The sequence below is a fragment of the Salvelinus alpinus genome, chromosome 13, assembly GCF_045679555.1.
Source record: "Salvelinus alpinus chromosome 13, SLU_Salpinus.1, whole genome shotgun sequence".
Taxonomy (NCBI): Eukaryota; Metazoa; Chordata; class Actinopteri; order Salmoniformes; family Salmonidae; genus Salvelinus; species Salvelinus alpinus.
In genome coordinates this window covers 37,365,127-37,392,937 of record NC_092098.1, presented here as the reverse complement: position 1 = coordinate 37,392,937, position 27,811 = coordinate 37,365,127, and the positions used below count along the sequence as shown (strand labels likewise).

Here is a 27,811-nt window from a genome sequence, read left to right as displayed (position 1 = left end):
ACACACACACACACACACACACACACACACACACACACACACACACACACACACACACACACATACACACACAATTGAAATATTAGTGGCCATTTCCCACACACAGATTAAGCCTAGTCCCAGACTAAAAAGCATGCTCACCACTATGCTTAATCTGGATCCGCGAAACTAGCCCTAGATCCTAAATATATCCTCCCTCCCTCCCTTTCCATCCCAGGATGACGTTTGATGACTTCTGCCAGTACTTCACAGACCTGATCCTGTGCCGCCTCATCAACACCTCCTACCTGAGCATCCACAAGACTTGGGAGGAGGAGGTGATGAGGGGCTCCTGGGTCCCCCGCCAAGATCCCCTGAGGAACCGCTCTGGGGGCTGCATCAACCACAAGGCTACCTTCCTGCAGAACCCACAGGTGGGTGCATGGTGAGAGGTTGGGTGGGAGGGTGTGTGGGTGTGTACTGTGTAGGTTTGTATGTGTTTTTCTGTTGGTGCCTTTGCATGTTTAAAATGTAAATGTACTGTATTTGATTGGAAGAGTGTTCGGATCAGTGTGTTTATGTGTGTTTGTCTCTCTCTGCAGTTTGTGTTTGACGTGAAGAAGGTAGAGGACGAGGTGTTGATCGCCCTGCAGCAGAAGGAGAGAAGAGCCACCACCAAAGAGTGCAAAGGAGATAACCTGGCCATAGGCTTTGACATTCACCGGGTACACAGACACACACACACACACACACACACACACACACACACACACACACACACACACACACACACACACACACACACACACACACACACACACACACACACACAGAGAGAGGAAGATGAACACACTCCGTCACTCCACATGAATGTTTCATTTAACCTTTTGCCTCTCATCTTAACCTCTTAACTCTTTACTTCCTGGTATTGCCATATAGTAACCATTTCTCTTCACTTCCTTTCTACTCATAACGTAAAAGGAAAATAGATAAGACGTAAGGATCCTGGTTCAATCCCCGCATGAGCCCTATTTCCAATTCCTATATCTGTCTCCCTGCTTCTGCCTCTATCCTTCAAATAATAATAAAAAACAGGAAGTTGTCGATCTCTGTATGAAGACGTCATATCTACTTTTAAAGTCTATCTTTAAAATGTTACCCTGACGTTATGTACCCTCCCATCCTCTAGGTGGAACTGAACAGAAAGTACCGCATGCACACGGCCCAGCAGAAGGTGGCGGGCTCCATCTACATCAACTCGCGCTGCGTCTTCCTCAGGAAGGAGCTCAAAGAGGGTCGCTACGTCATCATCCCCACGACTTTTGACCCCAGGCAGCAGGGTGACTTCTTGTTGCGGGTCTTCACCGACGTGCCTTCAGACTGCAAGTAAACCAGCCGGCCGCATGCGGCCCCACCCCCATCCCCCTGACCTCCTGACCATTACAAAGGGATAGCCAACATTAAAGGGATAGTTCACTGGGATTGTTGAATTAAATAGAACAGTATTCTTTTTTTCTATGAATGCTTAATTTGAATCAGTTCAAACTGATAAAAAAGCAAACATAATTTTATAGAAATGTATCAAATGTAACTGGTGTGCATGTTAAAGGGATAGTTCACTTTTTAAACTTTTTTCGTATTTTAAGACTTCAAGAAAGTGAACTTTCCCTTTAACATGCACACTAGTTGAATTTGAATATTTTTGTAAAATAATATTTGCTTTTTGATCAATTTAAACATTCTCTAAGTGGACCCAGTACTTTTTTCACGTAATTTGTCATCCACTGCCATTGTCCTCATCTAAATGAATAACACCCATATTCACTTTCTTTCCTTCCCCCACAGAGAGTTGAACCTAGACGAGCCCCCCCAGACGTGTTGGACGGGCATGTGTGGTTACCCCCAGCTGGTCACCCAGGTCCACGTTCTGAGTGCAGAGGGACTCCAGGGCCAGGACTCTAATGGGGGTAAGCTAGTAAGGTTACTGTAGGAAATAGTAGGCCTATAGTAAAGTAAGATATAGTATGCACCCATGTGGATGGGAGGCTTTGGGAGCTGACATGCATATACCCTTTTCACATTACTGGGCCGAACTATATTAGGGGTATCTTGAGTTTTAGTATTTTTTGCTATTGTGTGTATGGGTTTATGTGTGTGCGCAACAGATTGCATTGCAAGGTAATGCAAGGCCTAAACTTTTCTGGTCATACACAGAGCTGCACTGTCTCAATCCCAACAAGAAGAGGCACCTGGCCAAAACAGGAGGTACTTCAGCACCACCTAGTGGCTAGGGGCTTAGCTACAGCTAGACATACTGCACAGTCAGTCCAATAGGCTTTGGCTCAGCCCAGAAACAACCCCTAACCCCTAGCCTCATCTAGATCTGAGAGAATTGAATAGGTATAAGCAATTTGGTAGTAGTTCTTCCTAGCACTCTGATAGGTCTAGGAAGACTTTTTGTCATATGGCTGAAACCTATCCCCTCACTTTCAGATCTACACAAGTACATATAGTCTTCAATAGTTCCCCCTCCCCATATCCTCTACCTACTTACTAGCACAAGCAACTAAAACCCTTTTCCACCTACCTGTCAGAGACCTGTCTGATTACTGGTTGGTCTGATGGCCAGAGAAGGGTCTCACGTAGCCTAGCGGTTAGAGTATTGGGCCAGTAACCGAAAGGTCACTGGTTTGAATACACGAGCCGACAAGGTGAAAATTCTGTCGATGTGCTTAACGCTAATTCTCTCCAGGGTATAACATATTTCCCTGCACCTATCCGGTGTCAGGGACAATACAACAACACATTATTGATTGATTGATTTATTTATTAGACTAGACCTAGAGTTGGTTTTGGCCTGCATAATTGAGTACATTGACACGGTGATTGACAGCTGTCCCGCTTCCCTCCCTCCCTGTCCTTCCTAGCCTCTGACCCGTACGTCATCATCACCTGTGAGGGGGAGCGGGTGCGCTCACCGGTGCACAAGGACACACGGAGCCCCAACTTTGACGTCAAAGGGCTGTTCTACCGCAAGAAGCCGAAGGAAGGCATCCACATTGAGGTGAGCACAGACGGAGGGGAGGAACTTTTTCTTGTCTGTCTGTCTTTGTGTTCATATGTATCCCTCTATCTCTTGAATATGTTTTGTTCAAACTTTTTTTTTATCACTGTTTTCCTATGCTCTCTCTCTTTTTCTTTTCCACGTCTCTCTCTTTGTCTCTTTCTTCTCTTTCAAATCCCTCCTCTCTTTCCCCTCTGCTCTACCCTTGGGCCATACCATAATAGATCTACAATAAGAATGTGATTGTGGATACCTTCCTGGGTCAGGTGACCCTGTTCAGTGACCCTAACGACCGGCAGGTGCAGCACACGCTCCACCTGCGCGACAAGGGCAATCGCCAAGACAACGACCTCCCAGGCACAGTCACCGTGCGCCTCATCACCTGCACCACGCTCATCAACATATGACGCCCCTTCCGTCGCCGCTCTTGCCATGGAATGTCTGAGTTACCTTTGACCTTGGTCATCATGACAACCCTTTGCCTCCCCCTCCCCTTCCCACTCCTAAACGAGCATGGCAATTAACCTGTTAACCCTGGGATCTAGCTCCACCCGACCCGGGGCCCCCCTAAACATATACAGACACAGCTTGGTGTCTTTTTTTCTCTTTCTCTCTCTCGCACACACGTACACGCACACGCACACACAAACACACACACACACAGAGGCCGTGTCTGAATAGCTGTACTTGCGTTCTAAAGAGTATGCGAAAATAGAAAGTTTCATAGTATTTGACAAACAGTATGCTTTAAAACTCAGGATGCCATACTGGTTTCATTTTTTCATCTAGTATAATTTGCTGCACACTATTGAGGAAGAGAAGCATAATTTCAGACCCACGTGTGATTGACAACAGCTGATGATAAGCTATTCATCAGATAAGAGGACGGGCTGTACCAAAACGAACGAATAGCAGGAACTAACTGATTAGATGACGCAATCTCAGTGTGGGTGAGTCTAGTACACTGATATGTTCCTTACTGCATACATATACTAAACAGTACGTTCTTAATAGTATGTAGCATGATTAGTACACAGTATTTAGTTTTAGTAAGTAGTAGACAAGACAGATTTCAGAAACGATCACACACTCCTATCTCTCTACATGCCTTCAACTCTCCCACACACACATACCTTTTAACATGCGCCTGCACTCCTAATACATCTCCCAGTGTCACTAAGGGCTAAGCATCGCCTTAAAGCTGAGTGGGTCTCTTTAGGACCCTGTGTCTTTTTAGGACCAGCCATATGTCGGGTGGGAGGGGGGTCATGGTATTGGGTGGTATACTGGGACCCCCTCTATCCATCCTATTCGCTGAGTGTTTTGTACTCTGTCTCTTGACTGATGTCGCAGCCCCATTGTAGTCCCAGAAAGACCATATTATCAGCCTTTACTGTTTCTTCCATCAATGACTGGGTGTCGTTTGGGAGGCAACCTATAGTCCTCACAAAACAAGCCAATTACCAAGAAAGTGAGGCCAAAAGCACCGATGACTGCTGGTGTTTATGTGAGTGTAGCCTTGCCTCCTCCCCCCTCCATCCCATCCATCCCCCTTTCCTCCTCCCACTCCCGTCCCCTCGGACTACGCTTCTACCGGTTGCCATGGACGATATCGAGTTTAGCATGGCTAAAAAAGACTGCCTGCATTGCGCATCCCCCATCCCCTTTACACACACACACACACACACACACACACACACACACACACACTCGTAGCTTAGCAACCGGAGCTTTTGATATGCCCCAGTGACTGTGGAGCTCCGCCTGCCATAATCAAGTGCTTTACGGGACCAAAGACAGATCAGGCTTTCCCTTCTCTCTCCCTCTCTTGCCGGCGCCAGTCGCCACTGTGCCACGTCAATCGGTCTTCTCTATGGCAACGCCACTGCCTGACACTTCCTGAGTCTTGGGACTCCTGTCATGTGACCTGGGCTTTCGACTTGTGGGCCTTTGAATCATGTGACCCAAGAAACAGTAGCTGTTGTCCCTCTGTCTGCGTAAATCAGTTGTGTGTGTGTGTGGGGGGGGGGGGGGGGGAGTGTGGGTTGGGTGTGCATGTTTGCGAACATACATTCATACGTGTGTTATGTCTGTGCCTTTGGACACACCATGCACCTCGCTTAGTTCTGACGGGCTCACAGGCTTGGCTGGATATAGGGATGAGTGGAAGAAGAGAGAGAGCGGAGGACGGAGAGAAGAGCGGGAGGAAATCCGTCTGTCGACTCCTGCCAAAAACAACCTGTGCCATAGCCTTGGTCCTGGCTCTGACTCTGTTGTGACTCTATACTGTTCCAGAAAGAAACACAGACATTTTGGATTAGCATCACTGTAAACTCAGTGCTATTTGAAATGGTCGTTTGAAAAGTGTGGCTTTTTGTCTTGCCAAGACAGAGAGAGACTATGTCTTCATACAGAACCATCACTGGTACAAACAGTTAGCATATCTTCTCATGTAGGTCATGTCGCGCTCTTTTGATCTGCTTTCCACAGGCTAATTATCTGGAACTTTGACAGTGGCAAGCGTTGGAGATACAAGCCCCATACGCTATGTCATCATGTTGAGTATCTTTTCAAAAGTCTGATATGATTGCAGAGACTTTTGTAGTGCAGGATCTGATAGTATGTCTGTGTACGTCTTTTTAAAAATAATTTATTGTTTACAGCATCGTCGAGAGGATCAGTTAAGAAACAACGACAGATCCTACATCAGTTGTGAATTATTCCCAAGACATTTCTTTTTTGAATGTAATGCGGAGAGCATCGACCAATCTCTCTGTCTATCAAACCATCAAGCCCTTTTACTTGTTTACTTGTGTTTTTTCCAGCGCCTTTTTTTCATTACTTGAACAACAATGGCATTTCTACATTTTTCAAAACTTGTATTGTCACATTTGTTTAATTATACTGAACAAAAATATAAACGCAAAATGCAATAATTTCAACGATTTTACTGAGTTACAGTTCATATAAGGAAATCAGTCAACTTAAATCATTGGAGGCTGGTGGGGGGAGCTTAGGAGGACGGACACATTGTAATGGCTGAAATGGAATGAATGAAACGGAGTCAAACATGTGGTTTCCATATGTTTGATGTGTTTGATACCGTTCCATTTATTCTATAGGAGCCCGTCCTCCTATATCTCCTCCCACCAGCCTCCACTAATTTAAATACATTAATTAGGCCCTAATCTATGGAGTTCACATCTTTGCAGGGGCGCAGCCATTGGTGTGCCTGGGAGGGCATAGGCCCACCCACTTATGAGCTAGGCCCACCCACTGGGGAGCCCACAAAAGGGCTTTATTACAGACAGAAATACTCCTCAGTTTCTTCAGCTGTCTGGGTGACTGGTCTCAGACGATCTCGCAGGTGAAGAAGCCAGATGTGGAGGTCCTGGGCTGGCGTGGTTACACATGGTCTGCGGTTGTGTTGCAGGTTGGACGTACTGCCAAATTCTCTAAAATGATATTGGAGGAGGCTTATGGTTGAGAAATGAACATTAAATTCTCTGGCAACATCTCTAGGGGACATTTCTGCAGTCAACATACCAATTGTACGCTCCCTTAAAACTTGAGACATCTGTGGCATTGTGTTGTGTGACAAAACTTCACATTTTAGAGTGGCCTTTTATTGTCCCAAGCACAAGTTTCACCTGTGTAATGATCAGCTGTTTAATCAGCTTCTTGATATGCCACACCTGTCAAGTGGATGGATTATCTGGGCAAAGGAGAAATACTCACTAACGGGGATGTAATCAAAATTGTGCACACAATTTGAGAGAAAAATAAGCTTTTTGTGCAAATGGAACATTTCTGGAATGTTTTATTTCAGCTCATGAAATATGGGAGCAAAACTTTACATGTTCCGTTTATATTTTTGTTCAGTGTAATTAATGTGTCTTAGTTTGTTTTTAATCATATGTCCATGTCCTTGTATTGTTCTTCTATTGTTACTATTCTATATTTCTTTCTTTCTTCAATGTGGGAAACAAACGGTATTGTAAGAATCAGCATGTTTACACTATTGCACATCATATCAGAATCGTATCAAGAGGTTTGAAATGGTCCCTTTACAGGTACTAATCAGTGACACCCACCATTCATGACAATATGCTTTTAGTATTAATGATCATTTGTAAGTTCAAATGACGAAAGCGCCATTTAAATGCTGTGTGACATATGTCCTTCTATTGTGTTGAGTTGCAGACTAAGGCAGATAGACTAGTGGTTTAAAAAAAAAAAATTGGGTAGAGGTATGATAGATGGTTTTCGCTAATGGTTTAATTAAATTTGACAGGTATAATACTTTATTACTTGTTATAAGCGCTATGAACCTTTTAGTTTATAATTTCTTGTTATAAGGCTTAAAATAGGTTATGTCTCTATGAAGGACATTTTCAAGTTACTCATATAGACTGTAATTTATTCAGGATAATTTTGAGATGATAATAACAAGACATTATAGATGCTTATGACAAGTCTTACAATGCATTATAACCATGTTATAAAGCATGACGAGGCTGTATGGAAGTTGAATTTCTTATTGTTTCCCTCAAAGTTTGGCTTTATTGTTAGCAATCAATCAATAGATAATCAAGTGTAATGATATCACAATCAATTTCTTAACTCATGAAACCAAACACCCCTTAGTTTTAGGCTAAAAATATGCTTTCCCTCATGGGTGTGGGAGTGGTGTGCTCCTCTCTGTCTGAGGTCATTTCTGGGCAATATTTCTTCCATTTAGGGGATGCTTTTTGACTCAAGATCACCCCCAGAGGTCAATGTTCTGTACAGCCTCTTTAAGTAATGTGTTACAGAGAGTCTAATGCTATGGACGGTATATCAAGGTAGAGAGAGGTAGAGGTAACAGTGATAGAGTGCCATAGAGCGGATGCAGGTGTGGCAGGGTTAAAAGACGTTGTGCCAAGCCAAGTAGATTAGTCTTTCATGGTAGGGGAAGGAGAGGTCTTCGTGCCAAAGGGGTAATGGTTAGTTGGCTGTTGCCACGATGCGGCAACGTGTGCCCATTCAGCCAGACTGGCACTCGGTTCTCCTCGAATCAGGGGCACCAGTGGTGGGCAAGTTGGCAGCAGCAGCCATTTTGGTTATTTATAAAACTCAGTTTCACAACATTGTTGTGCCCCCCACATACAAACAATGTCTGAAGTTGGCTAATTAACCCAAGTCCCTATCATCAGCTAATGCCGTATTGCAAGTTCTGTTCTGACCATATCTGAACCATTATAGGCCCCAGGACCAAGGGGTTGTATCACATAGGGTAGACCATTGCTGGTCTTTTTAACTAATGTGAAGTATGTGCCACATATGTGCCAAAATAGATCTGAGGAAAAAGACTGTTGTACTGTAGAGATGTGTTTTGTTGGTTAGAGTTCTACTGTTTATGAACTTTGTTTGCTACATTGGTGGACGTACATGTAGCTAGTTAAACATTGTGAGAATTGTCAGACCTTTTACGTTCCAATATGCTTTCTTTTGTGTCTTTGACAAAAACGTATGATATTTGTGATCTCATTGCATTCTTATCATTTGCCAAAAGCAACAGTCACTCAAGGTACAATTGGTTTACCCTGGGTGGGCGGAGTGTCAATTCACTGATCTGGTTGCCTGGTTAGCATTGTTGTATGGGTTTTCTTGCATTGTATATATTTTCTGATGGCCCATGCCAAATGTTTTAAGTACAAAAAACACATCAGAACATTCAGAAGTTTGTCCAGTTTTATATCAAGCCAATAACACCAACGCATGTAGCAAACGACTTCAAATCAGCTCGCACAGTTTGATTTTCAAAGATAATATCTTTTTTATTCAAAGTGTTGTAAACATTGTTACTACTTTGATGCAGCTTATGTTGCATACTTGCATGTATTTTACAGATTCTGAACATTTGAATTCAGCATTCTAAACATTATGTACTGTATATGAAAGTGGCAGCAACCAAAGTGTTTGTCACAAGGTCTGCGTCTTACAGGACAACGTTTCGAAGGCCACGAGCACTATCCCATTTCTGACACCAGTTTGATAAACGTGGAAGTAGTGCTAAGTCCCTAGCGGTCTGTAAACTCTGAGATTAAAGACAAGCACCCTATCCACAATCACAATAGGGATATCCCAGTTGGGAGAGATTGTACAATATATTCCAGACATTTATTTCAGAGGTAAGAGGATAATAGTTGAGAGACATTTGAGGCAATATTCCGTGAGAATACGTGTAAGATGGATACTTATCTAGTTACGTTTTAAACTAACGTTTCATTATTGTTGGACATGGACAACATGAAAAATGTGAGGAATACCGAAAACGTATGATTGCAGAGTGTGTTAACGATTTATTTTGATTTTGTGTTTTTATTAAAGCCTGTGTAATGGCAAAACAGTACTTTATATGTTTCAGTTGAACACATAGGTCAACATGGTGCAATGATTTACATAGGTTAGCTCGTTTAGCTAGCCTTGGAGCTGCCTTGAGCTCGTTTGCCTGCATACTGCTGCATGTTAAGGACATTGGTCATGAAACTTCATTAACGGTTATGCCAGGTGTTACATCATCTTTACGATAGCATAATGTATACTGTATGACATTGCTGAGTCAAATTTACCAAGACAAGTAACACCTGTGTTCTTATCATTGGCGGCCATGTTTTCCAATATGGAGTCTGATGCGTTTGACGAATGAGCTTGTGATTCTCTTGTACTTTTCTGCCAATGTGTATTAATTTGAGACTAGAATATACTGCATGGTGAAACTTATAGAAGATAATATTGTCTTTATAACAAGTGTCTTTTATTATCAATATTTTATACTCTTGCTAATTTTATATATCCACTTAACCTTGTGTTCTCTACGCTTATATGTTTACTAATAGCTAGACATCGAAAGGCTGGATCTTATGTACTGTATGCTTGTCTGTGTGTCTTTTTTTGTTACCGTATGCATTTGTTCGATTTGATTCTCAGTTACACTGTGGTTATTTTACAGTTATGATCTGGAAATAATTTATTTTCATTTTGTATTTTATGTCAACTTGTGGCATGACTTTCAAATAAAAGATGAAACCTTATTGCTTTTCAATTTGATCTGTCAGAAATGTCTGCCAATGTGTGGTCCAGGTTTGGGGTCAATTCCATTTTAATTCAGTCAATTCAGGAAGTAAAAGTAATTCAGTTTACTTCCTAAATGGAATTGACCCCAACCCTGGTGTAGTCACATGTGTCTCGTTATACAGTTACACTCCCCTCTGTATTTATTTGAACAGTGAAGCTATCACTCATCATTATACATGATTAATTAATGATCATCCATAATCATGGTAGTATCCAAGTTAATTTAGAACTGTTCAGAAACACATGTATTATAATTTACAATAAAAGTGACACAATACATTATTCACCATTCAGTTCCTATTGGGCAAAACATTAACCAAAACACAACAAAAACAAACTGTAAATGCATCCAATATGTTTGTAGAGTCACAAGCTTGATGTATTCATTGTGTGCTAGGAATATGGGACCAAATACTAAACTTTTGACTACTTTAATACTATAAGTGAATTTGTCCAAATACATATGAAGAAAAAAACTTATTCAATTGGGAGGACTATAATATAATAATAATAATAATATTAGATACATAAAGTGCTTTTATTTCTAAACGTTAAAACAGATACGTATGAAATACCCTCAAATAAAAGGTGACATTCTGCATTGTCGCCTCATTTGATGTCAAATCCAAAGTGCTGGAGTATAGAGCCAAATGTACAAATGTTAGATTCACTGTCCTATATACAGAGGGGAGTGTACTAGTTACATAAACATTTCGCTGCACCTGCTACACCATCTGCTAAACTTTGTACGCGATCAATACATTTTGATTTGACTTTAGTTAAGCTGCTGTTTTAGAACAAAACCTTCAGTCTTCACATGGCATCATCACTTGCCACATACACATAGTCCCCAAACGTACCCTATTCATAGGCCTGGTGGAATTACACAACTGTGTTAACCCTCCTCCTCATGCATAAATATTACAGTACAATGTTTAAAAAAAATTGTGGGACAATAGGTGCAGGCCCTGATCAGTCCGGCACCACCTGCCACCCCATGACCTCTCAGTCCCCCTCCCCCTCCAAGTGGCTGGTCACTGTGGCTGTGAGGCGCACGTAGCCTGCCTCCCTGCTAATAGGGATCAGCGGACTGACTGAATGATGAATGAGAGATCGAGAGAGAGAGACTGTAGTCACTCCTCTACTGGACGCCAGGCAGCAACAGGTACCTTGGAGAGAAAGAAAGAAGAAGAGGAGGGGCAGAGCATGTGAGAGAGAGAGAGGACAAAAAGGGACAGAGACCGCAGCAAGTGGAAAAAGTGAGAGAGAGATTTTCTTTTGTTCATCCTGCTTCTTTACACCTTTCCGTCGATTCACCTGCTACCTGGCTGTTACCAGTTACCTGGACTTACCAGAGTGGAAGAGCGAGGGACAAGGAAAGAGGGAAAAAGCGAGGAGACAGGAGAACCCGAGTGTCTTGAGTGGTAAGTAAGGAAGTAAATAAAGTAAAGAAAAGCGGTTGGTTGGTCAGGGCTGAGGGCTTAGCTGGCCCAGGGCTCAGTGTTGCTGCCTCTCCTCAGGCATTAGTTACCCAAAGCCTCTTATGGCTCACTCAGCGCTCACAGCCAGCTCACCCCCACTGCATGCTCCCTTCGTGCCAGGCCTCAAAGGGGAGCATTTATAATCTCACTTAAAGAAACAGAACGTGACTCTTTCTGTGTGTGTGTACCTTCAGGTTTGTGTGTGTGTTTATTGCCAGAATGTGTATTTAAGTGGATCTGTACCTTTTTTGAATAAACCAAGTCGGTGATATGATTAAATTAACTTAGTAAAGTACAACCTGAAATGATCGTGAGTGAGAATGGGGAAGTGAAAAGGTGCATGAAGTCGGCGCTTAAAGTATCAAAGTTCTAGATTTCCACGTGCGCATCATTTTTAAAGAGGACATCTGGCATTGATCAGAGAATATTGGTGTTCACAGGGTGCTTGGAAGTCTTTTATGGCCTGGTCTTGATATTGTCATCAAAGAAGCTGTTTTTCTGGATTGGTTATTAGTCCGCCTACATGACTCTTCAGCCTCCCAGGTCACCGTCTGTGTGTTTACTTCCTGGCCTGGGTCATAGTGAGTGTAGTTGGTGAGATGGAATAATAGCTCAGGCAATGGAGGCCATGCTCAGGCTGTTATCCCCTTCCTATCTGGGTCGTATTCACTAGGAACCAAACAGAAGCAAACGGGCCTAAAGGATTGTTTTCTTTTTCCGTTGCAAACGTTTTGATGCGGTGTGCACTAATGAATATGACCCTACACTGGCCTCAACTGTTCCTGGGTCATAGTGACTCTACTTGGGTAGAAGTTTCTTCCCAGATCAGAGAACTGGAAGACTACTAACCAAACTGAAGTGTAGTTCAGATTCAGCTGAAATGGCTGAATGATAATGATGATAATATTTGTATTTTAGTGGCTTCATTGAATTAGCCCACATTGTTCAGTGAAACTGCTGGACATAATAACTAGCTAGCCATTTCAAGAGTTGTTTCAAAGTCACAGTCATGTACTACCTTGGTCCTAAACCTGTTGAGGAAGGATGATGTTAACAATCTTAAGAATTATGTTTTGAATCATTATGAGCTTCTGAACATTTGACAAAACTAACCAGGTCACAAACAAACTCGGATGTCTTTCTCAGGACTGTTGATGTTGATCCAAATAATATGGCCAATTTTGTACTTGCTGGGTAGGGGGTTGAGGATCATCTGAAACATCTGCTCCTCTACTTCATATAGTGTACATAGATTTGACACACACACACACACACACACACACACACACACACACACACACACACACACACACGGAGAGAGATCCATACAGTACATACTGTAGGACTAAAGTGTGGACTCTCTAATGCCAAAAGGCTCAACAGCTAATCTGAGAGTACAGTATGTTGTGTTCATATCCTATAATGCTGCTCTCAGAGGCCACTCGGTATATACAGTATGTCAATAATGAGTCACAGCTATTATAAAACAGCTATTTTGAAACAGAGGCTGCCGTAAGTTTTTGAAACAGCTAGTTTGTTCTTAGGTCCATAAAGATTCAGCAGTTTCACTGAACAATGTGGGCTAAACCAACAAAGCCACATTTGTTCCACTTAGTCATAATCATTCAGCTATTTCAACTGGATCCCAGTTTGGTTAGTTTTCCTGTCCTCTGATATGGGAAGGACTAGAGTCACTGGGTATGACCAAAATTTGTTTTAGAGCTAGGTTAGAACAAAAGCCTGCGTAACCATATACAATACACCCATATAGTTCTCCAGAACCAGGGCTGGTGTCCATTGTGTTAACAAATATGTCAGAAAGACTATCCAGCCTCCAAGAGAAATAGATTACGCTCCTACCATGTTGCTGATGGCTATTGAATACTTTCAGATCGGCAAAGGTAGAGGCTAGGCCAGTATCGGTGCATTGACTGAGATTTTATTTCATATAACTGACACGACCAAAACAAATTGGGAATATTGTTGATTTGTGCAAAAGGAGGTTTGTAAACAAATGCTGCTACAATTGTGACTGACTATACAGTAGTTTTGTTAATGTTTCTGCTTTTAGCATAGAAAAAATGATGCCATATACTGTAAGTATTAGGGACTGTATTCACAAAGCATCTCAGAGTAAGGGTTTAGATAATTCATTTTATTGATCAACACTCCTATTCTGATGTGCTTTGTGGATACGGGCAGTGGTGTAAAGTACTTTTTTGGTAGTTTTTTGGGATATCTGTGCTCTACTATTTATATATTTGACCATTTTTACTTTTACTTCACTACATTCCTAAAGAAAATTATGTACTTTTTACTCCATACATTTTCCTTGACACCCAAAATTACTCGTTACATTTTGAATGCTTAGCAGGACAAGAAAATGGTCCTTTTCACACACTAATCAAGAGAACATCCCTACTGCCTCTTATCTGGCGGACTCACGAAACACAAATAATTTGTTTGTATATTATGTCTGAGTGTTGGAGCATGCCCCTGGCTATCTGTACATTTTTAAAACAAGAAAATTGTGCTATCTGGTTTGCTTAATATAAGGAATGTGAAATTATTTTACTTTTACTTTTTACTTTTGATATTAAAGTATAGTTTAACAATTGCATTTACTTTTGATACTTAAGTATATAAATACCAAATACTTTTAGACTTTTACTCAAGTAGTATTTTACTGGGTGACTTTCACTTTTACTTGAGTCATTTTCTATGAAGGTATCTTTACTCAAGTATGACAATTGGGTACCTTTGGGTACCACCACCGGATACGGGCCCTGATCCTAGATCAGCACTCCTACTCTGTGACGCTTCATGAATATGGGTCCAAAGAGGAAAGGAAGTGCCTTTTGACACCCAGCAGCTGTCTTTCTGCCTGACCCTGTAGTTGGGAAGGGTGAGAGCCTTACATTTGGGCCCGTGCTGGAATGGGTTGCCAGATTGGCCTCCTGTGGTGCTAGATAAGAGGCTCTGATTTAGCATGAGTGTGGTGTGAGGAGCAGTACTACCATCCAGATGGACTATAAAGCTGTTGATACAGAGTCAAAGGGCCACTATACAGTCTCCTCCATATGTATTCCGACAATGAAGCATACATATTTTTGGCGGGCTCTATACTCTAGCATTTTAGATAGAATGTGTCATATTAGGCGACACTTCAGAATGTCACCTTTTATTTTAGGGTATTTTCATACATATCTGTTTTACCATTTAGAAATGAAAGCACTTTATGTATCTCGTTCCCCCATTTGAAGAAGTCATAAGTATTTGGACAAATTCATAGTGTATTAAAGTAGTCAAAGTTAAATATTGGTCCCATATTCCTTGCATGCAATGACTAAATCAAGCTTGTGATTCATGATTTTTGTTAATCATGGCATTATCAGGATTAATTTAGAAGTGTTCAGAAACATCTTATTACTCCAGTCATCATTCACCATTCAGTTACTATCGGGCAAAACATAACCCAAAAACAACCAAAACAAACTGCAAATGCGTCCAACAAGTTTGTAGAGTCACAACATTGAGAAGTCATTACGTGCAAGAAATATGGGACCAAAACTAAACTTTTTAAGTGCTTTCATTGCTAAACAGTAAAACAGATATGTATGAAGAAAAAAATGACATTCTGTACTGTCGCTTCATATGAAACATTTGATCTCAAATCCAAAATGCTGGAGTATAGAGACTAATATTTTTTTTCATTTTATGTTTTTTATATTTTTTGTTGTTTTTTATTTTTTTTTTTTTTTTTTGTGGGGGGGGGTGGATCAGCTTAATATTGCGGAAAGAATGTTGTTTCCAATGTAATTGTCTGCATCATTTCCAATCCCCCATATTTTTTTGGGTAAATATATATATCCATTCACGTATGCATACATATACACATATATACATACACATACCTACATAGACATACATACTTTTTTTAAAGAGTATACCTTTATTATTATTCCCTGCAAACCCTACCACCGAGACTAATTTAAAGTGTTAGCTTCACTGTCCAAATATATATGGAGGGGAGTGTATCTAATCCTTTATTTGGATCTGATATTTTGAAATCCTCTCAAACAAATCAAACAAATCAACCCCCAGACTTCTTACCCCCTCCTCTCTTCTTCCCCTCCTCCCCTCTTTTCCTCCTTCCCTCATTTACCTGACTACATGACCAGCTGAGCCACATGGGTAAGGCATGATGCTGCACTTAACCCAGCTGTGACTCTAGTCTGGACACTAATATCAAGTGTAAAGATGTCCAATGAAATGGTGCCACATATGAGGATAAATATTTATTGATTTACTATTGGGCAAAACATAACCCAAAAGATGTTAGCTTTACTGTCCAATTACATATAGATGGGAGTGTATGTAATCCTTTTTATGGATCTGCTACGTTTTGCATGTTGTTTTGCAATTAAATATTTGAGTTGCATTCAATGTAGCTGTATTCAAAGCACAGCAGATCCGTACAGTATATCATTAAACCCAATGTTAATCTACTTATTGGGCAGCAAATGGGAGGAGTCGCTGGTAAACTGTACCATATGTTCCTTATGTGACAACCTCTCCTGTCACATGTAGGGAGGATGTTTCTGTTCTCCCGGTTCACCCGGTTGGCTCCGAGATCTGAGGGAAACAGATAGTTAGCAATATGTTGATGGCCTAGCCTTCAGCGTAGGCTACAGAGTTATGCCATATTGCTTTCCCCTATCTAGTCCTTCATGAGCAGTAGACATGAAAAGCGGTAGGACCTAGGGGAAGGAGCTAGGTACAGAAATGGATCCAGGCCATGCCCCCTGTGTCCTGCTGTATGTAGCCTATGGAGACAAAATGGCTACTGTTATTATGGATGTAAACAAAGTCTTTGATCCAAAGGCAGCCCAATGAGATCTGCCGTCAGGGAGGATATGATTCAGTGGCCAATATTAAATTATGGTTTGTATAAGCACAGAGATTAGCCCCAGGAATCTAAATAAGCCCTTAAAGGGACATTTCACAATTTATCAACTTTGTATTCATCATCTCCAGCACCAGCCCAACATACCCTCACTCACCTGAATACATGACCAGCTGAGCCACATGGCTAAGGCATGACGCTAAAATGAACCCAGCTGTAAAGATGTCCAATGAAATGGTGTCTCGTATGAGGAGAAGTATTTAGCCTCCACACGGTGCTCTGTGTGAGGATCATTATTTGCACTGATATTACACAAAAGCAAGATGAGACATTCTTATATATACAGTGCATTCGGAAAAGTATTCAGACCTCTTGACTTTTTCCACATTTTGTTACGTTACAGCTTTATTCTAAAATTGATTAAATCCTTTTTTTCTCATTAATCTACACACATACCCCATAACGACAAAGCAAAAAGTTTTCCAAAGTATAAAAAATAAAACACAGAAATATCACATTTACATAAGTATTCAGACATTTTACTCAGTACTTTGTTGAAGCACCTTTGGCAGCAATTACAGCCTTGAGTCTTCTTGGGTATGACGCTACGAGCTTGGCACACCTGTATTTGGAGAGTTTCTCCCATTTCTCTCTGCAGATCCTCTCAAGCTCTGTCAGGTTGGATGGTGAGCGTTGCTGCGCAGCTATTTTCAGGTCTCTCCAGAGATGTTCGATCGGGCTCTGGCTGGGCCACTCAAGGACATTCAGAGACTTGTCCCAAAGCCACTCCTGCGTTGTCTTGGCTGTGTGCTTAGGGTCATTGTTCTGTTGGAAGGTGAACCTTCTCTCTGTACTTTGCTCCGTTCATCTTTCCCTCGATCCTGACTAGTCTTTCAGTCCCTGCCGCTGAAAAACATCCCCACAGCATGATGCTGCCACCACCATGCTTAACCGTAGGGATGGTGCCAGGTTTCCTCCAGATGTGACGCTTGGCATTCAGGCCAAAGAGTTCAATCTTGGTTTCATCAGGCCAGAGAATCTTGTTTCTCATGGTCTGAGAATCTTTATGTGCCTTTTGGCAAACTCCAAGCGGGCTGTCATGTGCCTTTTACTGAGGAGTGGCTTCCGTCTGGCCACTCGACCATAAAGGCCTGATTGGTGGAGTGCTGCAGAGATGGTTGTCCTTCTGGAAAGTTCTCTCCTCTCCACAGAGGAACTCTAGAGCTCTGTCAGATTGACCATTGGGTTCTTGGTCACCTCCCTGACCAAGGCCCTTCTCCCCCGATTGCTCAGCTCTAGGAAGAGTCTTGGTGGTTCTAAACTTCTTCCATTTAAGAATGATGGAGGGCACTGTGTTCTTGGGGACCTTCAAAGCTGCAAAAAAACATTGGTACAATTCCCCAGATTTGTGCCTCGACACAATCCTGTCTCGGAGCTCTACAGATAATTCCTTTGACCTCATGGCTTGGTTTTTGCTCTGACATGCACTGTCAACTGTCTGACCTTATATAGACAGGTATGTGCCTTTCCAAATCATGTCCAATCAATTGAATTTACCACAGGTGGGCTCCAAGTTGTAGAAAAATCTCAAGGATGATTAATGGAAAAAGGATGCACCTGAGCTCAGTTTTGAGTCTCATAGCGAAGGGTCTGAATACTTATGTAAATAAAGTATTTCTGTTTTTTTATTTTTAATAAATTAGCAAAACCTTTAAAAACCTGTTTTCACTTTGTCATTATAAGGTATTGTGTGTAGATTGCTGATTGGAAAAAAAGTTATTAATTAAAAAATATGACTAACTTAACAAAATGTGGAAAAGGTCAAGGGGTCTGAATACTTTACGAAGGCACTGTAAGTACCTGTATAGGTCATTTTGGGGCGGCAGGTAGCCTAGTGGTTCGAGTGTTGGGCCAGTAACCGAAGCATGCTAGATCGAATCCCCGAGCTGACAAGGTAAAATTCTGTCGTTATGCCCCTGAACAAGGCAGTTAACCCACTGTTCATAGGCCGTCATTGTAAACAAGAATTTGTTCTTAACTGACTTGCCTAGTTAAATAAAGGTTAAAAAATAAAAAATAAATGGTAATTACAATTAAATGAATGGTGCCTTATGGCACAGTTGCTTCAGTTGCTTTTGTGCAACCTACATTTTTAAGGAGTTTCATTATGCGTTGCATAGATAGACCCCCTCGCTCTCCTCATTTTCTCTTGTGCAGCTGGCTATGATCATTGTGGGCGAGTTATTTTGTAGTGTTCTCCCTAGCAGCAGCTGACACTGGGAAGGACATGCCCAGAATACCCATGGTCCAAAGTCAAAGCGTCTTAGAGTATGAATGCTCATTTATGATCAGGGCCTGTAAACGTCTCAGAGTAGGAGCGCTGACCTAAGATCAGTTTAGCCTTTTAGATAATGATGAATAATATTATATGGACACATACTAGATCAGCACTCTGAGATGCTTTGTGGATAAGGCCCCAGGTCCATATAACAATTTTGATTCTGATCTAAAAGGCTAAATTGATCCTAGATGAGAACTCCTACTCTGAGATGCTTTATGAATACTGGCCCACAGCTACTGTACTTTAATCATGTCAATGTGTCTCTAGCCTGGTTCCAGATCTGGTTGCAGATCAGTTTTACATGCCAATGCACATAGGAGTTGGATATACAGCACAAACGGATCTTAGACCAGGCTAATGTGTCTCTACATTGAATATCAAAGTAAACACTTGCATTCTGCTGCCTCATATTTATTGTGATTGTTTGAAATATATTTTTGGACAATCCACTGCAGATTGGTGTATTCGTTGATTATTTCTTAGTGGGTGTGTTATTCCTACTTTGTCAGAGCCATAATAACTACAACTGGAGAAAGTTAGTACTTCTACTAGGGTCTTGAAAGGTTAGTCAGAGACTTTGTTGTGTGTGTGCGCATGTGTGATAGTCAGTAACGGGGGAGCTAACTGTAGTCATGGAGATTTTAAATAAGACAGCCTGATCAAATTCTCTCAGCCAGAGCTTAATTTCATTAGACAGTTTACTTGTGGATTACAATGGTGGTGTGTGTTTGTTGGTTTATTGTGTGTGACGTATGTATGTGTGAGATCAGGGAACTGTCTTCATTCCAATTCTCTCCCCTTCTCCATGACGTGCACTTGGTCACACATGGATTTAAAGTTCAAAGGTGGAAGATATATATCCCTCTAGCCCATGGAGGCAACAATACAATGCTTTTAAATCCATGATTAGGAGTGAACGAGTGCACATTTAAGAGAAGGGAAGTGAATCGGACAAGAGCACAGGTCAAAAAGCCCCTGTGCAATGGATGATCAGTCCAGAAGACATCTGCAAAAGTCACAGTCTGAAATGGCACCCTATTCTCTATATAATGCACTACCTTATGGGCTCGGGCCAAAGGTAATGCACTATATGGGGAATAGGGTGCCATGCCATTTCGGATATAGCCACACTACACATTAGATCCAATGACAACCGCTTTGGGGGACATTCTGATTTACAGTAATGCCTTTAATCTTGCAAAGTAATGGAGACTCTGACAACAAGCTTATGTGTGTATCCTCACTCTCCGGGGGTAGAAAGGTTTATCATTTTATACACATTAATTCCACTTGATTAAAGTGGGATTCCTCTAGGCTCAGACAGTGAGGTCTGGTCCACCAGTCACCAATGGACTCAGCTTCAAGCCATCTGTCCAGCGAGAACCACGGTATAGAGAGAACCCCTGTGGTGAATCTTTACCATTAGTAAGACTGTGCCAGATGTTGGTCTAGTGGTCAACACAGCCGCTGCATATGCCCCCCAGCAGTGGTAGTTTGAATCCCTGTTGGGCCAGTTTCTGAGTGTGTAAATATGTATGTTTGATATGTTCTGTATGTCTAATAGGACTTGTCTCTATTCCAGGAGCCTCACATGGTGACTTCTAATGTCCTGGAATAAACCGGAAGCTGAACCATGGTCATTCTGCAACAGGTAGAATACCTTATTTCTCACTTGTTCTCTCTCTCAAACATACACTCACACACACACACAAACACACACCCACCCTGTGGACGACCTTTGCAAGTGAGACACAATTTAAATGCTAATAAGATAGGGGCTATGGTGTGTTATCAGCTGGCCCACCAGAGGACACAGTGACACGTAGCATGAGATAACATGCACCCTCATTCTCCGATCATCACCCCCCGTCACACTATCAATATATTTTCATCTGGGCCCATGGTTCTGGAGAAGGTTAGTCAGACAGGCTTTGTGGGGCTTTGAAGGTCACTTTATCTGGGTTTTTAAAGGGATAGTTCATCGATTACATTTTTGGGGTTTGGAGTGGGTAGTTTAACAAAAATAAAGTGTGAATTGCAGTCACTTCTTGTCCATAGACTGATTTCAAGGTAAGGAAACAAATGTATAAATATGTCAAATCTGTAAACTATCCCTTTAAGGAGTACCTCAATGTCAAGAGACTAGTCATGAATCATGCATTTCATTCCATCAGCAAGGCATCTGTGTTGTCAGACTAGTAAAGCCTCTGTAATGCCTGAGTCTAGACAGGGAGGGATAGTGACATGGACGTTTCACCTCAACCTGGATTAGAAATGGATACTTTTTTCTTGCTGATGTTTTTGAGTGCTAACTGCATCCTTTTCTAGCAAAGCTGGTACCTGGGTTTTGGGTTGTCAAAATCATTCTTATTGCACTTCAATGCACATTTGGTTTAATTTACTCAATGAAACAATGTTTACAATGTTCGAAAAGAAAGTCGACTCCATATAAACATGTTTTTGTGTAGAGCAAAACTCATATTTTTTACTTATTCTGGAAAATGAATGGTGCTTTTTTTGATTGGTTCAGTCCTAAATATGTTGTTGTTGTCCAGTTTATTGCATATATGTGGTTAGGTGGTTTGTGAGAGATGGAATAACAGCACGGTCAAAGTGTGTCCAGCGTGTTACAACAAAACAAAAACAACATGGCAGCTTAACACTGGGAAGTGACAAAGCCCATTCTCTGGCTGGGCTGACTTCCTGAATCTCACCTTGATTGACAGCAAGGATTTCCAATAGGCTCCTCCCCTTAGCCCTCTTATAAGGTTCTGTTTATCTGTTTACTTTGACTCCCCAACATTGGAGTAATTACTGATTTTGGCAAGGCAGGTTTATAAAGTGGCGTAGGCCTTGCTTTCACCGGTCATCATTTAGAGTAGTGATAACAAGGACAGAAGAAGGGAATGATGCATTTTCTAAATATTCAAACCTTCTTGAAACAGCACCACCTCCTCCTAGCAACAAGTGACAAGTTACATCACTTCCTATAAAGTCCACAGTTGGACGAGGCTAAGCCTACATCAACCTAATTCCCCTTATTGGATGGACTGGCAGTCTTCAAAGTAGCCAACTTATTTCATGCATATCAATATGTGACTTTTTTATATCGATTGAACCTCAAATTTTTTATTGTTTTAGGAAGTGCACAGAAAATAGTTTTAATGTAATAAAAATACAATTGTGTCAGAAGGAATTATGAAGTGTATTAATTGTGAATTTTGCTCCACTAGTAGAATTAACATGACCTTAGACCAGACTGTAGGCAGAGTGAGATTTTATTGTATTACTATTGTGTTTGAGAAAGAAGACGAGTAGGCGGCCAGTACGTTGCAATACGCTTTAGTGAACTATTAACAGAATATATTTTACAAAGAATACATATAGGAGCAGTCAGCATAGCACATCAGGACGCACAACTGCAACGAGTTTCGACTATTAGTTATCCTCAGGCAGCTGCAATTTAGGGGCCTACCTTCCTACTGCCCTCATTACTATTGTTGCAATGTAATTTAAACACATTCCTGCCTAGTCTGTACTTCAGCAAACACAAATAAAGCTGGTTTGAAATGCATTTTCAATTTGCAAGTATATTGATGGCAGGTCCAGGGTGTAACGTGAGTCTTAAAAAATAAGCACATCCCGTCCTGGACCTAATGGACAATATATTGAAATCATGTGCTTAACATATTGGAATGGCAAATGTAATGTATTCAACTAGTAAGAAAATGGTAACACTTCATTTTAAGGGGTCCTTATTACAGTGTAATTACACTAACAAGCATTGTCGTTAATTGTAATAACTCATAGTTAGACTGTAATAACATGTAACCGGTGGTAAATGCAGTCTGTAATTACAGAGGTGTAACAACAAATGTTTGTTACCATGCTTCTTAAAAACATGCAAGCTTCCACTAAATTCACCAGTTTAGTGTTTTGGTTCTTCTCTGCACATCCAATTCAATACAAACTATCACAAGGTTGTAATCTCTTGTGGACAGATGCACTGGGTGTCCCGAGATTACATAGGCTCTAATGAGTAGGTAGTCATTTTAAATAAGAATTTGTTCTTAATTAACAACTTCTTAGGGCTAGGACCCTTTTTTCTCCATTTCTGCCTGAATGACGTGCCCAAAGTAAACTGTGTGTTGCTCAGGCCCTGAAGCCAGGATATGCATATAATTGGTACAATTGGAAAGAAACACTTTGAAGTTTGTATAAATGTTTAAATAGTGCAGGAGAATATAACACAATAGATATTGTAAGAGAAAATCCAAAGAAAAACCAACCAGAATTTGTTTTTGAGAGACCATCCTCTTAGAAAATCAAGTAAAATGTCATAATGAAAATTAGCTCCCTGTGTGCAAATCCTTTGGCTTCCACAGGGTGTCAACAGTCTATGTTCAAGGTTTCAGGTTTGTAACTTCAAAAACGAATAAGAATTATCAGTTTTAGTACAGGGACAGTCTTGGAAATTCGTGTTTGCGCGCGCCATGAAGACAGGACGCACCTGCTAAAATCAGTTTCCTACTTCTTTCTGTAAGAAATATTATAGTTTGATTACATTTTAGGGTATCTGAGGAGTAAATAGAAACATATTTTGACTTGTTGAAACAAAGTTAAGGGGTAGATTTTCGGATTCCTTTTTCTGCATGTTGTATGAGTGGATTACTCAAATCAATGGCACCAACTAAACAGACTTTTTGGGATATAAAGAAGTATTTTATCTAACAAAACGACACTACGTGTTATAGCTGGGACCCTTTGGATGACAAATTAGAGGAAGATTTTCAAAAAATAAGTGAATATTTAATTGTTATTTGTGCCGGTGGAAAAATATTTTGATGTGGGGTGCTGTCCTCAAACAATCGCATGGCATGTTTTCGCTGTAATAGCTACTGTAAATCAGTTAGATTAACAATAATGTAAGCTTTCAGAGGATATAAGACACTTATATGTACCGAAATGTTTAATATCCATAATTTTTATGATTATTTATTTGAATTGCGCGCCCTCCAGTTTCACCGGAAGTTGTCCCGCTAGCGGGACGCCTAGCCCAAACGGGAACTGACTTGCCTAGTTAAATAAAAAAGATGTAATAATAATCATTACCTACCTATGAATGCGCACTTCAAAATGTTCACTTAAAGTTGTTGCTAGCACTTGCCCTCAAAAAGTGTACCATCTGGGTTGAGTTTACTAAAACAGATCAAATGTAATTCAACCTCACTGATTAGGGTCTTCCATACAAGTGTCATCTTCAAGTGGGTGTCATCCTCAAGTGGGAGGATAAACAAAGTACACCACAGAGTACATGTACAATTTGCATAAATTGTAAAAACTTAATTACTAGGTGTTACACAGGATTAAATTAGTTAAAATCAAGTGTATCTTGAGAGGTACTTACTTGTCATTAATGTGTACTTAGATAGTACATTACCCATCCTGACAACCTGACCCTAATTGCAAAGCTTCTGAAAGACAAAAACACACTAGTACACTGCAGAGTACATGTAATATCTGCATAAGTACAATGTAATTACCAGGTGTTACACAGGATTAAGCTAGTTAAAATGAAGTGTACCTTGAGGCGTACTTAATTGTAATTGTAATTGTGTACCTATAAAGTATGTTACCCATCCTGACAATCTGATCATCAGCTAACAAATGTGCCATTTAAGTGAGAAAATAAACACACTAATACACCACAGAGTACATATCTGTAATATCTGCATTAGTACAAGGTCGGCGCGCACCAGTTGTAACACAGGATTTTGCTATTTAAAGTTGTGTAACTATAAAGTTACCTATGAGTAATTTCAATATAATTACATACTGCTCATTATCAAGGGGAAATACCTACAAACAAAAGATGAGATTTTCTTTTAGTCAACTTTATTGCAACATGTAAAAAGATCTTACATTTCTTACACAATTACAACCATTTTTATTGTTACATTAATAATCTGATTACTTAGATTAAACAAATATATAGGCCTATTCAATAACATAAAAATAACTATTCTAGTGCTGGTGAGTACTAATCTAGATAGCCAATTTAGAAAAACGTGATTATCTTTTTCTTCCCTTTTAACATTACAAGTAACAATGGAAATCAACTCTGTAAGCATTTTCCCCATCATGGAGCAGACACGGTAAGGACAAAGATTCAATAGGAGGCAGGCAGGTAGAGGTGCAAATGAGTGTTGGATTTATTTACACAGCGCTGGTGTTTCAAAGATGAAGCTGATATTTACAAATATAAATACAAAGTTCTGACTTCAAAATGTTAGCTTTCAAAAGAAAAAGCCTCTCATCAGGAAAAACCTGTCTTAACCAATAAAGCGCAGCTGGGGTCTACCAGGCTCAGATCAGTGGTGGTCGGTGCCATTTAAGATTAGAGAGGATTTTTTTTATGAACATGACCTTATTTATTATTATAATTTTTTATTATATATTTTATTTATTTATTGAATATTCGAAACATACAATATACTTGCATTGAAGCAGCTCAAGAACTACATCATACCAGTCATCCAACAGATTCCCATTCAGAGCAACACACAGAAGCATCCAGGGTTAATGCCCTGCTCAAGGGCACGTTGACGAATCTACCACCAGGCCACAAAACATGAACCCAAACCCTCCAAGATCCCCCCACAGTTCCCCAATAGCTGTCCCTCAACCATTCCAGACCCCTCCCACAGTTACATGTATGTGTGTGTTCTTGTATGTGTTTATTTGAATGAGAGTGTGTGTATATGCATGTGTACAAACACCTGCACGGCATCAGCCTCAGGCAAACCGGCATTAGTTGTAAAAACACTGCCACTTAGTGTCATTCAAATTTACTTTTTATTATGTTTTATTTGGACTTTTTTCCATTTTTTATTTTTACTTTTGTCTTTGACCATCATTCTATCTCCCACACAGCAACTCCACTCCCACTTGTCTCCAATTCCACATACCAACGCTCAGCTTCCCTCAGCCCATTTCTATGTTGGCCTGGTATGGTTCCCAATCACAGGCAGCTGTTTATCGTTGTCTCTGATTGGGGATCATATTTAGGCAGCCATTTCCCCACTGGTTTTTGTGGGATCTGTTTGTGTGTAGTTACCTGTGAGCACTCCATGACTTCACGTTTCGTTTGCTGTTTATTGTTTTTTGTGAGGTTCCTTTATTAAACATGTGGAACCCAAATCACGCTGCACGTTGGTCTGAGTATAATTCCAGTTCGTACGACGATCGTGACACAAACAATGTTTCCACTTGGAAAATTAGAATAGTATGAATGTATATTATAATTTTCTGTAACCAAACATTCTAAATTAATGGGGGAATATGTCGTAATTACAGTAACTCCACTGATAAACATTGACAAATAATTGACACAATGAACCAAATAGTGTGCACGAATTGGCGGGAGTCAGTGGCAGTAGTGGAGAGAGATGTACAGCGTGTCTTCGCCACACATCCCTCCCCTATTTTTGTGGTCTCTGCATTTGAAATTAAGCTCAAGACACGTTCGTTCCACATAAACAGCAACCTCATAAACGTTGTCAGGACGTAGCAGTCGTCCCTTCAACTGAAATCATTACGGTTCAGTATTTCAACCCACCCCCCTTAAACGCACACAGTACCCAAACTAATGCCAGAATGGCACATTCCAAATGAGCACTGGGTACATGATACATACTGTATTGACCAACATGTTATGTCCATTTGTTAAATGTAGATTGGCAGAGCAAATAAAGGAAAATCCAGTGGAGGCTCCTAAGAGGAGGAAGGGGAGGACCAGCCTCCTCAGTGTATTTCAGATAAATGTCAATTGTTAAACATTAAAAAAGTTATAATTTTTAGATAAAACTATACTAAATATATTCACGTCACCAAATAATTTATTAAAACACACTGTTTTGCAATGAAGGTCTACAGTAGCCACAGCAGCACTCTTTGGGGTAGCACCATGGTGTAGCCAGAGGACCGCTAGTTTCCGTCCTCCTCTGGGTACATTGAGTTCAATACAAAACCTAGGAAGCTCATGGTTCTCACCCCAATCCATAGACTTACACAGTAATTATGATGACTTCCGGAGGGCGTCCCCCAACCTATCAGAGCTCTTGCAGCATGAACTGACATGTTGTCCACCCAATCAAAGGATCAGAGAATGAATAAAGTACTGAAAGCATAAGTTACAGCTAACTAGCAGTGCAGTGCATAAAATGTGGTGAGTAATTGACTCAAAGAGAGAGAAAGACAATAGTTGAACAGTTTTGATCAAATGAATTTCTTAAATTAAAGACAATGAAGAGAGAGCTAGCTATATTTCGTTGTATTTTTTTTAAACTTTCACTTTCACTTACTTAGCTAGCTAATGCAGCTCAAACAACCAGCTCAACCAGAGAGGTATGCTATGTTAGCCAGCTGGCTAAGGCTATCCAACACTAGAACTCTTCCAAGTCAAAGTAAGCTTTCGGTTTTATTAATTTATTGCCACCGGAGCCCGCCGGTGTAAACTGCTTGCTGTACACTGTACTGCATGATTGTAGTGGGTTTACTAACGCGCTATGTTGACTATGACGTTAGCTAATATGGAGACAGTGATGTAGGCTGTGTGTAGCGGTTATGGTATGAAGGTTTGGCTTGGAAAGGTTTTTTCACCTGGTCACAGCCAGCTGTTGTGTTGTGCACTTAAGTCCACAAGCGAAGGGAGAAGGTGAGAGGAGGAGAGCGTGTAGATGCAAGAATGAATTATACAACAAGTAAAGTGATCATGCTGTTTGTATGTGACTGCTATGAAAGAGAACTGTGTGTGCGGGTGATCAGAGGTGTATTCATTCTTTCGATTATGTTGAATTTTTTTTTCTTAAACGGAAGCAAATGAAACATGGATAAACATACCTGAATTTCTCCAATAGAAA

The 27,811-nt window shown here is 40.7% G+C and overlaps 2 protein-coding genes across 3 annotated transcripts in view; both read left to right on the top strand.

Moving 5' to 3' along the window:
* Positions 1–3,944, top strand: part of LOC139537652 (calpain-5-like) — a 67,444-nt gene extending 63,500 nt beyond the window's left edge. For both annotated transcript variants that reach the window (XM_071339217.1, XM_071339218.1), the window contains 6 exons: positions 218–413; positions 582–704; positions 1,169–1,365; positions 1,825–1,946; positions 2,907–3,043; positions 3,268–3,944. In XM_071339217.1, coding sequence (XP_071195318.1) covers positions 218–413; positions 582–704; positions 1,169–1,365; positions 1,825–1,946; positions 2,907–3,043; positions 3,268–3,450 — 958 coding nt within the window. In that variant the 3' untranslated portion in view covers positions 3,451–3,944. The remainder of the gene's footprint in view (positions 1–217; positions 414–581; positions 705–1,168; positions 1,366–1,824; positions 1,947–2,906; positions 3,044–3,267) is intronic.
* Positions 3,945–20,790: 16,846 nt separating this feature from the next.
* The window catches only part of LOC139536731 (unconventional myosin-VIIa-like), a 63,532-nt gene continuing 56,511 nt past the window's right edge, over positions 20,791–27,811 (top strand). The window contains exon 1 of the mRNA XM_071337329.1: positions 20,791–20,805. Within this exon, the coding sequence (XP_071193430.1) occupies positions 20,791–20,805 (15 nt within the window). The remainder of the gene's footprint in view (positions 20,806–27,811) is intronic.